The sequence below is a fragment of the Dromiciops gliroides genome, chromosome 3, assembly GCF_019393635.1.
Source record: "Dromiciops gliroides isolate mDroGli1 chromosome 3, mDroGli1.pri, whole genome shotgun sequence".
NCBI lineage: Eukaryota > Metazoa > Chordata > Mammalia > Microbiotheria > Microbiotheriidae > Dromiciops > Dromiciops gliroides.
In genome coordinates this window covers 551,308,124-551,321,621 of record NC_057863.1, presented here as the reverse complement: position 1 = coordinate 551,321,621, position 13,498 = coordinate 551,308,124, and the positions used below count along the sequence as shown (strand labels likewise).

General features: G+C 36.6%; 1 protein-coding gene across 1 annotated transcript in view; it reads left to right on the top strand.

Moving 5' to 3' along the window:
* Positions 1-13,498, top strand: part of NARS2 (asparaginyl-tRNA synthetase 2, mitochondrial) — a 149,811-nt gene that overhangs the window by 45,130 nt on the left and 91,183 nt on the right. Inside the window, exon 6 of the mRNA XM_043995292.1 lies at positions 7,965-8,059. Coding sequence (XP_043851227.1) covers positions 7,965-8,059 — 95 coding nt within the window. The remainder of the gene's footprint in view (positions 1-7,964; positions 8,060-13,498) is intronic.

The following is a 13,498-nucleotide window of genomic DNA, read 5'->3' as shown; positions in this document are numbered from 1 at the left end:
TTGAGATACTTTGGGAAATGGAAGCAGTGTGTTTTAGACCACTAAAGTACTACTTAGTAAATTCATTCAGTAAGCATTTTTTTCAGTTGGCTAATATGTGTTCAGCCATACTAATTACCAATCAGTTCACCAAAACAGTAATAGACAACCATTCACAAAGAAGTGGTGTCCTGTGAAATTAAAATAAACAGATTTGGTTTCATAATAAAAGCCAAGAACACAAAGGTCTAAGCGGAAAACCTGCCATCTTTAGGCATAATTGATGACAGTAATTTGTTAGTGTAATCAAGTAATGAACTGTAAAATTTTAAATAATGGCAGGATAGTATGGTTGTTATAGACTTAATTGGCTGATCATACCTAAGTCAAAGAATAATTGCAATAAAAATAAAACCAAAAATATTTTTATGAGGATTTGAACCTTTTTCCTTCCTCTGATATTGTCGATTTTTCAAATTTAGTTTTAAATGGCATAGCTGTTTTTAAAGAAAATGTATGGTTTTCTACTATAAATCAAGATTTTTAAAATCTTGATTCGGTTCAATTCAACAAATATTTATTAATTGTCTACCATGTGCAAGGCCCTGGTGGCTGTAAAGACAAAAATTAAACACTCCTTCCTTACTTCAGAGAAGCTTGTTTTGCTAGAAGAAGTTTTTCCTTTAAAAGCCAGGCAACTTTTTAGGCAAAGGTAAAAATACTAAGAGGGATCATCAGTCACCGGGCCAGAAAAAAAAAATTGCTTCTACCCTAGTTAGTGGAAAAGAGATAAACTTAGTGGATAGAGCACCAGCCCTGGAATCAGGAGGACCTGAGTTCAAATGTGGCCTCAGACACTTGACATTTACTAGCTGTGTGACCTTGGGCAAGTCACTTAACCCCAATTGCTTCATGAAAAACAAAAACCCCAAAACCCACAAACAAAAGAGATAAACTTAGCAAATACCAGTATGGTTCTATCAAAGGCTATTAAATTCCATTTCTATAGCTCAAGTAACAAATCATTCTGTTGACCAAATTGCCAAACCCCAAAATATTGAAAGCATAAAGCATAGAATGCTATTTGAGGAACTCTACATAGCTGTACTTTCCGACTGGCCACAAACATGAGAGGAAGGAAGCATGGTTGTGAATGGAGAGCTGAACTTGAAGTCAGGATGACCTGAGTACATATGATGTCCTTCATACAGATGTCTCACCACGTCTCCAGCACTCGTATATTTAAAATGGAGTTCATTACTTTCCATTTAAGCCTGCTCTGTCTTCTGACTACTTTTTCTGCCAATGTTTCCATGTTCAAATCTTGGAATTATCGTTGACTCTCCTGAAGTTTATACTTTGTTTATACACTTCTAATGTTCCTCACACCTGAAATGCCCTGATTATCTCTTCGAATTCCAGTGTATCCTTTAAAGACAACTAAAATATTTCTTCTTCACATTGGTTTCTCTCATTTAACAAAGCAGAATCACAGTAGCACAAAGGAAATGTGAACTGCATAAATCCAATAATGGACTGCTTATGCCTGACCCGTGGTAGAGGCTTCTGATCTTCTTTTGGGCTGATCAGCCACAGCCAAACACATTGTATCCTGAGCCCAAGATCTTGGATTTCATTTGTCCTCTTTGAAAATGAAGGATGAAAAACAACAACAATTCATAACCTTTGACCACTTGTCTCTTAGGGAATGTCTGTTGTCTTTGATATATTTGAATTAGTTCATCTTGGATGTCAGAATTTTTTCAGAGCAACCGCTAAAGCGATTTACCAGTAGATAAGTGGTCAATTGAACAAACAATTCTCAAAAGAAGAATTGCATACTACTAATAGCCATATGGAAAAAATGATCAAAAGGTGACAATAATTAATGTTGGAGGAATCTGGGGAAGAAAGGTATGCTAATTCATCATCAGTGGAGCTATAAACTAGCATGACTGTTTTGGAAATCAGTTTGGCATGAAGCCAATGAAATGACAGAAATGTACATACTCTGACCCAGAGATTCCACAGCTAGATTTATTCCCCTAGGAGACCAAAAGCCATCATAGATACTAAAATATTCATAGGAATACTTTTTGTGATAGAAAAGACTTGGAAGGAAAGTAGACACCTATTGATTGGGGAATGGCTAAACATATTGCAATATTATTGTGCTATAAGAAATGACAAAAAGGATGAATACAAAGATACATGGAAAGATCTCCATTAACTAATACAGAGGGAAGTAAGCATAGCCAAGAATGTAATATGGATAATGGCTACATTAGATTATAAGCTCCTTGAGGGAAGGAACTGTCTTTTGCATCTTTTTGTATCCCCAGTGAATTCTTTCAGTGACTGTTTTACCCTCTGGTTCTAGGATGTCAGAGCAGTTCTCCTTGATAATTTCCTGAAATATGTTGTCCAGGCTCTTTTTTTGATCACAACTTTCAGGTAGTCCACTAATTCTTAAATTGTTTCTCCTGGATCTGGTTTCCAGGTAAGTTGTTTTTCTGATGAAGTATTTTACATTTTCTGTTTGATTCCTGATGTCTCATAGAGTCATTAAGCTTCCATCTGCCCAATTCTAATTTTTAAGGAATTATTTTCTTCAGTTAGCTTTGCACCCCTTTTTCCATTTGACCAGTTCTAATTTTTTGTTTGTTTGTTTTGGGGGTTTTTTATGTGATTTTTTTGGTGGGGCAATGAGGGTTACATGACTTGCCTAGGGTCCAGTTCTAATTTTTAAGGAGTTTTCTTCAGTGGATTTTTTCCCCATTTGGCTATTTGTATGGGGGGAGGGGGGGTGTAATGAGGGTTAAGTGACTTGCCCAGGTTCACACAGCTAGTGTCAAGTGTCTGAGGTTGCATTTGAACTCAGGTCCTCCTGAATCCAGGGCCAGTGCTTTATCCAGTGTACCACCTAGCTGCCCCTATGGCTAATTGTATTTTTAAAGGAATTGTTTGGCAATTTCTGTCCTTTTTCCAAGCTATTGACTCTTTTTTTTTAATCATAAAAATATTTTATTATTTTCTAGTTACATGTAGAGGTAGTTTTCAACATTTGTTTTTATAAGATTTTTAGTTCCAAATTTTTCTCCCTCCCTTCCCTCCCCCTCCCCAAGACAGCTAGCAATCTGATATAGGTTAGATATGTACGATCACAATAAACATATGTCTGCATTAGTCATGTTGTGAAAGAAGAATCAGAACAAAAGGGGAAAACCTCAAAAAAGAAAAACAAAAAAAGTAGAAACAGTATGATTCAATCCGCATCCAGATTCCACAGTTCTTTTTTCTGGATATGGATAGGATTTTCTATCATGAGTCCTTTAGAATTATCTTGGATCATTGTATTGCTGGGGAGAGTCAATTCTATCACAGTTGATCACACAATGTTGTTGATACTGTGTACAATGTTCTCCTGGTTCTGCTCATTTCACTCAGCATCAGTTCATATAAGTCTTTCCAAGGTTTTTCTGAAATCCACCTGCTCACCGTTTCTTATAGCACAATAGTATTCCATTACATTCATATATCACAACTTGTTTAGCCATTCCCCAATTGATGGGCATGCCCTCAGTTTCCAATTCTTTGCCACCACAAAAAGAGCTGCTATAAATATTTTTTACATGTGGGTCCTTTTTCCTTTTTTTTAATGACCTTTTTGGGATAAAGACCTAATAGTGGTATTGCTGGGTCAAAGGGTATACGCATCTTTATAGCCCTTTGGGCATAGTTCCAAATTGTTCTCCAGAGTGGTTGGATCAGTTCACAGCTCCACCAACAATGCATTAGTGTTCCAATTTTTCCACAACTTCTCCAACATTTATTATTTTCCTTTTTTGTCATATTAACCAATCTGATAGGTGTTAGGTGGTACCTCAGAGTTTTAATTTGCATTTCTCTAATCAATAGTGATTTAGAGCATTTTTTCATATGGCAATAGATAGCTTTGATTTCTTCATCTGAAAACTGCCTCTTCCTATCCTTTGACCATTTATCCATTGGGGAACGACTTGCATTTTTATAAATTTGATTTAGTTCCCTATATATTTTAGAAATGAGGCCTTTATCAGAAATAGTGGATGTAAAAATTGTTTCCCAGCTTTCTGCTTCCCTTCTAATTTTGGATTCATTGCTTCTGTTTGTACAAAACCTTTTTAATTTAATGTAATCAAAATCATCCATTTTGCATTTCATAATATTCTCTATCTCTTGTTTGGTCATAAATTCTTCTCTCCATAGATGTGAGAGGTAAACTATTCCTTCCTTTCCTAATTTACCTATGGTATCACCCTTTATGTCTAAATCGTGTACCCATTTTGACCTTATTTTGGTATACAGTGTAAGATGTTGATCTCTGCCTAGTTTCTGCCATATTTTCTTCCAGTTTTCCCAGCAGTTTTTGTCAAATAGTGAGTTTTTATCCCAGAACTGGAGTCTTTGAGTTTATCAAACAGTAGATTACTATAGTTCTTTACGACTGTGTCTCCTGTGCCTAACCTTTTCCATTGATCTGCCACTCTATTTCTTAGCCAGTACCAAATAGTTTTGATGACTGCATCTTTATAGTATAGTTTCAGATTTGGTATGGCTCAAGCTATTGACTCTTTCTTGCATACCTCTCATTTCTTTTCCCATTTTCTCTTCTACTTCTGTTATTTGATTTTTTTAAATTTGATTTTATTTTTTAAATTTATTTATTTTTTTTTTTTAGCGAGGCAGTTGGGGTTAAGTGACTTGCCCAGGGTCATACAGCTAGTAAATGTTAAGTGTCTGAGGCTGGATTTGAACTCAAGTACTCCTGACTCCAGGGCCAGTGCTCTATCCACTGCGCCACCTAGCTGCCCTGTTATTTGATTTTTAAAAATCCTTTTTGAGCTCTTACAGGAAGACTTTTTGCTCTTCAGACCAATTCATCTACTCTTTTGAGGCTACACATGTAGGCATTTTGCCAGTGTTGTCTTAGTCTGCATTTGTGTTTTGGTCTTCCATATTGCCATAATAGTTGTCTATAGTGGGGGTTCTTTTTTGTTTCTTATTCATATTTTAGCCTATTCCATGACTTTTTTTTCTTTTTCTTTTTCTTTTTTTTTTTTTAGTGAGGCAATTGGGGTTAAGTGACTTGCCCAGGGTCACACAGCTAGTATGTGTTAAGTGTCTGAGGCCAGATTTGAACTCAGGTCCTCCTGACTCCAGGGCCGGTGCTCTATCCACTGCGCCACCTAGCTGCCCCTAATTCCATACTTTTAAAGTTGAGCTCTGGTCAGGGCACAGGGGGTGCTGTTCCAAGCTTCTTGTGCTGGGGCCAGTATCTATAATCTGTGATCTGTAGCTTTCTGTTCTGGGGCCTCAGTTGCTCACAGTGACTTGCTCACTGCACTGAGATTGCCCCACCTAATAGCGCCTGCTGTGTAGTGTATAACCCAGCTGGCAGATTGCATCCTGCATTAGGGCTGGGGAGCTGCATTGGAGATTCACTGACCTGCTGTGCCACTAGCCTTCTGAGCTCAGACTAAGGGTCCTCAGCTGCTGATCTTTGCTGTGGCTAAGAGCCTTCTGCTGGCTTGCCCAGACACTTTCTGCACTGCAACTCCCCTTTTACTTAGGTGAGACAGACCTTTTCTAAAGTCCTTCTAAATTATCTTAAGCTAGAAGATTGTTTCACTCTGTCTTTTTGTAGATGCTGTAGCTCCAGAATCTGTTTAGAGGCCTAACTTAATGTTGTTTCTAAGGGAAATTTGGGAGAGCTCAGGCAACTTCCTGGCTTCTCTCTGCCATTTAGGCTCCACCCTATCAATTCCCTTGCTTAATCTGATAATATGAGTATTTTATACTTGTGTAAGTATTGGTCTACTTTATTTAAATTGTTAGTTTTGTTGAAATACATTAGGAAAAATAATTTTTAATAATTTTCTTTTTCTTCACACGTTTTGATTTTTTTCCTTTTTGATACTGGAAATTTTCTAATTCCCCTTTTGTAACTCAGACTGGCTTCAGGTAGACAACTAGCTTTTAATTTTATTTATCAGTTTCACTGGAGTTCTTTGATTTCATTTTGTTAAGCTTTCCATTGATTTTTAGAATTTTTCCTTTGGTGTTTAGTTGGGGTGTTTGTATCAATATTCATTATACTATTCTGTAGTTTTCTTTTGCTGCTTTATCTCTTTCTGCTTTGCCTACCAACCTTTGTTCTTAGGACCTTATAATAGTTCTTCCATTATAGTTGAGTAAATCTTGGTGGGAGGTTTTTCTCATTCCTTTCTATTATCTTTCTCCTTAAAATAGTTTACAGAGCTCTTGTTAACTCTGAAAAATTGTATATTCTATAGTAATTGGACAGTTTGAGTTATTCAACTCTCCTTTTCTCACTCCATGCTACTTGAATCCACATTCCATTAAAATATCTTCACTTAAGAACATTGTACACAGTATCATCAACATTGAGTGTTGATCTACTGTGATGGACTATATTCTTCTCACCAATGCAATGGTATAGAAGAGTTCCAGGGAACTCATGATAGAAGAGGATCTCCAAATCCAAGGAAAAAAAAAAAAGAAAAGAACTGTGGAGTATAGATGCTGAATGAACCATACTATTTCTTTTGTTTTTGGTGCTGTTTTTTTTTTTTCTATTTTGAGGTTTTTCATCATTGCTCTGATTTTTTCTCTTATAACAGGACTAATGCAGAAATAGGATTAATGTTATTATGTGTATAGATATATCTATATGTATATAGATATATAGATATAACCTATATCAGATTACCGGCTGTCATGGGGAGGGGGGAGGGAGGGGCGGGAGGGAGAAAAATCTGAAATTGTAAAGCTTGTATAAACAAAAGTTGAGAACTATCTTTACATGTAACGGAAAAAATAAAATACCTTATATGTAAAAAAAATAAATAAATAAACTGAGACAAGGTTCAAAAAAATATATCTTCACTTAGAGATAAAGCAATACATATGTGCACATGGAAAATGATCACAACTTTATGGTGGAAAATTTCTATTGTCTTCCTTTAAAATATTTTTTTAAAAGTCTTAACATTACCACATTTTCACATATTTGTGCATTATAGATCTATGCAATGTCTCATCCTAGTTTGGAGTGAGCCTTAGGTTCTTGAAGTCTGTATGACTGGGGTGCATGCATGGGCAAGCTCTACCACCTTAAGGCTTTACGTATCAGCCAGCATTAAGCTCTGTCTCTTGTCCAAAGATCAGTGTAGTTAACTGTCAGAAGATGACTCATGATGGACCCTGAGAGGTGAATATATTTGGCTAGAAAATTGGAATCTCAGATTCTTGAAGTGATGCATAACAGTTCTAGCCCTTGGTAATTGCTGTCAGTCAATTTTTGGAGGTAGAAGCTGATTTTGTGGTACAGGCATGTTCTCCCTGTTTATTTTCAGAGGCACAACTTTGATAGAATATAAAGTAGAAAAGGACCTTAGGATTTAACTAGTTCAGCCCCCTTGTTTTACAGATGAGGAACCTGAGGCTCAGAGTGGTAAAATAACTTGGCTAAAGTCATACAACAAATGGCAGAATGGTAACTTCAAATCCAGTACTTTTTCTAATGCTCTATGTCTAATAAAAAGCTCCATTTTTTTTTTAATGTAAAATGAGGCAGCAAACTTGGATGATCCCTCAGTTTCCTCTAAAGCTAACATTTAAACATTTTTAGTGTTCCATAAATATTCCTCCATATACACAGTATTTTAGACTTAAAATTGAATAATACTTTCAAGGTTGTCTAGTCCCAAAAAGAGGCCCAAAGAAGTTAAGTGATTTGCTGAAAGTCACACAGGTGATAGAACAGAGATTCTAACTTAGGTTCTCTGTGATTGGTGATTGTGATCTTCTTGGGGCCTTAAAAAGAAAAATTGTATTTCCTTAAAATGTTTTTCAGTGAAAGAATAATTTAAAATGAAAATCAAATAAGGTCTTTAATAGTTTTCTGTGTTCTTGAATTTCAGCCATCGAAGAAAGTGAAAGAACTGGGGAAGAATTTCTTCGATGTTCCTGCCTTCCTGACTGTTTCTGCTCAGCTTCATCTTGAAGTGATGTCAGGGTACAGAACTTTCTCTAGTTTGTCTGCTTTTAGTGATTGTGGTGATTGTGGTGAAGATGGAAGTGATAAGACAGTTTCTTCTCTCTTGTCATTCCTGAATATTAGAATCAGACTTTGGGGTTTGTGATTACTTCTCTTAAATTTTGAAGTTGGGATGTATATGCATGGTGAAACATCTTGGCTGTCTTGAGATTTGTTCCCTTTTTAGTTAATAATGTCTCATCTTTCCTGTTAAAACATAACAATTTGATAAAGCACTTGCCCTGGATTCATGAGGACCTGAGTTCAAATTCGGCTTCAGATACTTGACACTTAATAGCTGTGTGATCCTAGGCAAGCCACCTCATTGCCCTGCAAAAAACAAACAAACAAAAATATTAATTCAAGAAGTTCCTTGAGTTAAGGATCATATAATCTTAGATTTAAAAGCAAGGCTGCAGATCCCATCTAGTGCAGCATGTATATAAAAAAAAATGTTCTTTATAACCATACTAAATCATGGCCTTTAGGTTTCACTTGAAGACCTCTGTGAGTGAAAACCCCCTCCCTCCTGATGCAGCATACTCCATTTTTTAACAACTCTAATTCTTAGGGTTTTTTCCTTGTATTTAAGTTAAATCATTGTCTCTACAACTCCAACTCATTGCTCTCTGTTTCTTCTGAGATAAAACAACAAATCCAGTCTTTCTTCCATGTGACAGCTATTCAGATTATTGACACTACTCCCCCCTAAACCCCAAATCTGGGTTAAACATTCCTTAGTTTTTTTTATCTGTGACATGACTTTGAGCTCTCTCACTTCCCCAGTTATCCTCCTGGACAGTCTCCAGTTTGTCATTGACCCTTTCAAAATATAACCCTCAGAACTGAATACAACATGTTAGATATAGTCTGATAAGGATAGTGGAAAGTAGAATCATTACTTCCTTCTTTCTGGACCCTATATATTCCTTAATGTAGCCAAGATGACATTAGTATTTTTGGCTGTCAAATTGCTCACATTTACCTTGCAGCCTGGCTAAAAGCCCCAGATATTATTTCTGTTAGTTGTATTGCCACACATCTCCTTATTTCAGCTATATAATTGAACATCTAGATTGTTAGCTCTGGTACTCTGGGGATAGTTTGTGATTACTTTTTTTAAGCTTCATATATAAAGAAGAGTAATTGATACAAAGGAAGTTATGTATTTTTTATGGTTATCTGTAATTATCTATGTTGTAGTTTGTATTTAAATTTTCTTTTAAATATAACAGGACGGGGCAGCTAGGTGGCACAGTGGATAGAGCACCAGCCATGGATTCAGGAGGACCTGAGTTCAAATCGGACCTCAAACACTTGACACTTACTAGCTGTGTGACCCTGGGCAAGTCACTTAACCCTCATTGCCCTGAAAAAAAAATAGAATAAACATAACAGGACCCATTGACTTGGTTATTAACCTGAATGAGAGAGACAGACAGACAAATACTAAGTGAGAAAGGATACAGCACAACCCAAGAAATCAAGCAAAATTACTACTCTGAAAGGATATATGGTATAGTAAAAAACAAAACAAATTCTTCTCATATATTAGTTGCAAAATAGATATTTTTAATCAAATTGAAAACTGGATTTAGCAGTCAGGAAATGTGGGTTCTAGCCTCTTCTATATGTAAGCAGTTTCTCTGATAGAATGTAAGATCCTAGAGCTTACATTAACCTTTACTCCAGAAAGCTTCAACCACCACCACATAAAGCAAAATTAGGAATGTTGTAAAAGTACGTGTGATGGGTCTTATCCATTCAGCAAATTGTTTTACTTTTGTCTCTGTACCTAACACAGTATATAGCACATAGTAAGTAAAATGCATGTTGACTGATTGATTGGAATCTTTGACTTCCTTCAGACCCAATTAAACTAACTCCTATTGGAAGCCATCCCTGATGCACTTAATTGAGGTGCTCTCTCTTTTTCTGATTATCTTGTATTTAACCTGTCTGTGAACATGATGTATCCTGGTAGAAGGAATTGTTTTGTAGTTGTCTTTTTAGGGGCTTAATAAATGTGCATTAAATTGAATAGTTATCAGGTTGGATTAGATGAGCTTGGAAGTCTCTTCAAATTCTATGATTCTAAGAATATTAAGGATATTTAAAAATATATGAATTGTGGTAACATTTTAAAAACCTTTTTCAGGCTACTGCTCCTTAATGACCTTAGAAAGTAGTGTCTTGGGGCAGCTAGGTGGTGCTGTGGATAGAGCACTGGCCCTGGAGTCAGGAGTACCTGAGTTCAAATCCGGCCTCAGACACTTAACACTTACTAGTTGTGTGACCCTAGGCAAGTCACTTAACCCCAATTGCCTCACTTAAAAAAAAAAAAAAGAAGGTAGTGTCTTGGTGATAATGCTTATTAAGGAATGAATGTGTAAGTACCCTCTGGACAATGAAAAATTATTTGTGAAGTGTTTTAAAGCAATCAGGGCTCTATCAACTGTTCGATATTTAAACAATGAGCTTTTTTTTTGTGTGTGAGGCAGTTAGGGTTAAGTGACTTGCCTAGGGTCACACAGCTACTGAGTGTTAAGTGTCTGAGGCTGGATTTGAAACTGTTCAATATTTAATAAATGTTTAAGTGCTAGACTTACTGGGGGAGATACAACAATGAATAACTAACACTTAATCCCATCAAGGAGGAGCATATCATCTAGTAAGAGTAAAGAAATATAATAGTTGACATTAATATAAAGTGCTTTATAGTTTACAAAGCATTTTCCTCATGATAATCTTCTAATGTAGGAAGTACAAGTAATATCCCCATTTTACAGGTAAAAAAAAAATAAGCTTAGAGATATTTATAGAAAAAAATTCCAAGCTGTTTTTAGAGGGAATGAGGTATGTCTAGAGAAATCTTGAAAGGCCATTTATGGAAGGTAGAACTTGAGATGAGACATGAAGGGAATGAAGGGTTTCTAAGAGATAGAAGGTGAGAAAAACTTTCTAGGAATGGGGGACAGATAGCCTGCACAAAGGCATGGAGATAAGAGATGGCATGGCTTGTCTGGGCAACATCAAAAATTCTAGTTTGGCTGGAACCGAGCATACACCAAAGGAGTAATTATTTGTCGTCAGCCTAGAACAGTAGGTTGTAGTCAAATTGTAAAAGACTTTAAATACCAGGGAACCAAGCAGGGTAATTAAAAAATATTATTACCTCCTATATGCCAGGCATTGTGCTAAATCCTGGAGATAGGAATCAAAAAAGAAATTGCCCCTTCCCTCAAAGAGCTCACATTCCCCCAGGTGACTTACCTAAGTTGCTCTAGTAGGAAGGAAGAGATTCAAAGCTCCATCTTGGAACCATAGGATCTGAGATTTAGTGACCCTTCAGTTTTTCCCTGTTGTAATAAGCTTTCTCACTCTATATGATTCATATTCCCCAAGTTTCTACATTATTTTTCCTCTCGGTTTGACTCCTGATACTGACAGACTATGCCATGAAGATGTCCTTTATCTCTGAGCATTTGTTCATTGCTTTATTGTCAAGGAGAAGTCTTCCTCAGTGGTGTTGTGAGGCATTAAGTGTATGTGTTTAGGCATGTAACCACCAAACATTTGGGATTCTTGGAAAGTTGGAGAACATGTGTTGTGGCCTTCCTTATCATATTAAATATATTCTTAGTAAAATTTTGTGAAGCCACAGAAGAGAACACAGTGTACAAAGACACTTGACATAAAACTAAATTGGTGGATTACAGAATTTTTATTTTTTAAAGAGATGTGGTCTTTTTTTAGTAATGTCAGTCAGATGTTCCCAATTTAATTTGCAAAGCCCTAGATTATTAGTATACAGTACATCATGTTTCAGATCTATGTATGATCTAATCTCCAAGAACAAGTTGTTGAGCTTTTTGCTCCCTGCTTTTCTTCAATTTTATTTTAATAGACATTTTAAATGGAGTAAATGTCAATTAGATTTAGAAAAGCTATATTTATCTCCAATGATGTATGGGAGTCCCATGAGTTCATGGCTCCATTTTAAAACTTGAATATGTTTTTTAAGGCAGGAAAAAAAAAGTTTCAGTGTGTTGAGGCTGTAAACACAAATTGGTAAATGACAAGTGCTTTCTGAAAGAATTGGGCACCCTCCTGGTTGCCAAATCAGTAGTTTAAGTATGGTAGTGAATTGTTCCCATATAGTCAATAAAAGGCACTGTTAGAGAAAGACTTGTACAGAATGTTTTCCCGAAAGGGAAAACAGTTTTGTCATTGAAGAAGACTGCTTTGCTCTGAATTCTTGTAGTAGGCCACAGTTTGCTGCCTGCTATGCTGGAACTGGATGTTTAGATTTATTTCCTTTGGGTTTTGTTTTGTTTTTTGTTGAGGCAATTGGGGTTAAGTTGACTTGCCTAGAGTCACACAACTAGTAAGTGTTAAGTGTCTGAGGCTGGACTTGAACTCAGGTCCTCCTGACTCCAGAGTCAGAGTCTATCCACTGCACCACCTAGCTGCCCCCTATTTCCTTTGTTTTTTACATCATGTTAATTTCTGAGTACTTTCTGCCCCTTTTCTCCAGTATCATGTGACAGATTTTTTTAAAGACCCTGAAAAGAAAAAGGAGGGCTCAATCACATCAGCCTAGCCATTGGCCATCTTACTCAGGTTTATGTAGCCCTGCACAGCTGTAGTTTCTGCTTCTCTCACAAACAGGGAAAGGTGCATGTTCCAATTTCTCCTCCAGGCCATATCCAGTTTGGTTTTTTCTTTATTCTGTTTATCTCAGGAGAGGCTTCAGGGCTCCAAGAGGCCTAGTGTTGAAGCCAAGAAGACCTGGGCTCAAGTCCCACCTCTGATGCGCACCAGACATGTGCAGCCAGTTGTTTAGCTTCTTAGCACTCTAGCAGAAAGGTACCAACCCTTAGTCACGAGAGTTTCTTTGTCCAAGATCCCCTTGTACTAATGCAATCGCAGGTAGAGTGCCTATCCCTAGCCTACGTTGTTAGCATAATTATGTATGTTGCTTTTCTTCTTTTGCAAAAAAACCCCACCCAGTTTTGTCATTGAAGAAGACCGCTTTGCTCTGAATTCTTGTAGTAGGCCACAGTTTGCTGCCTGCTATGCTGGAACTGGATGTTTAGATTTATCTCCTTTACTTTTAAAGTTTTACTGACATTCCTTGCATCATGTCCATTACTTCACTGTGAATCAATTCTTGTGTTTTGAAATCCAGCTTGCCTTGAGAGATCACTTAGTTTCTTTTGGCTTCACTTCCTTCATCAGTAAAATAAGGTTGAACTAGATAGTCTCCCAGGTCCCTTCCATCTCTGATCCTGTGATCCATATTTCTCTGATTTTCTAATACTCATCATTCCATTACAAATATAAAAATGAAGCACTTCCTATCCTAAAGAGTTGTTATCCTCTAGGAAGAGACAATGCAGATAGATGTGAGTGTAT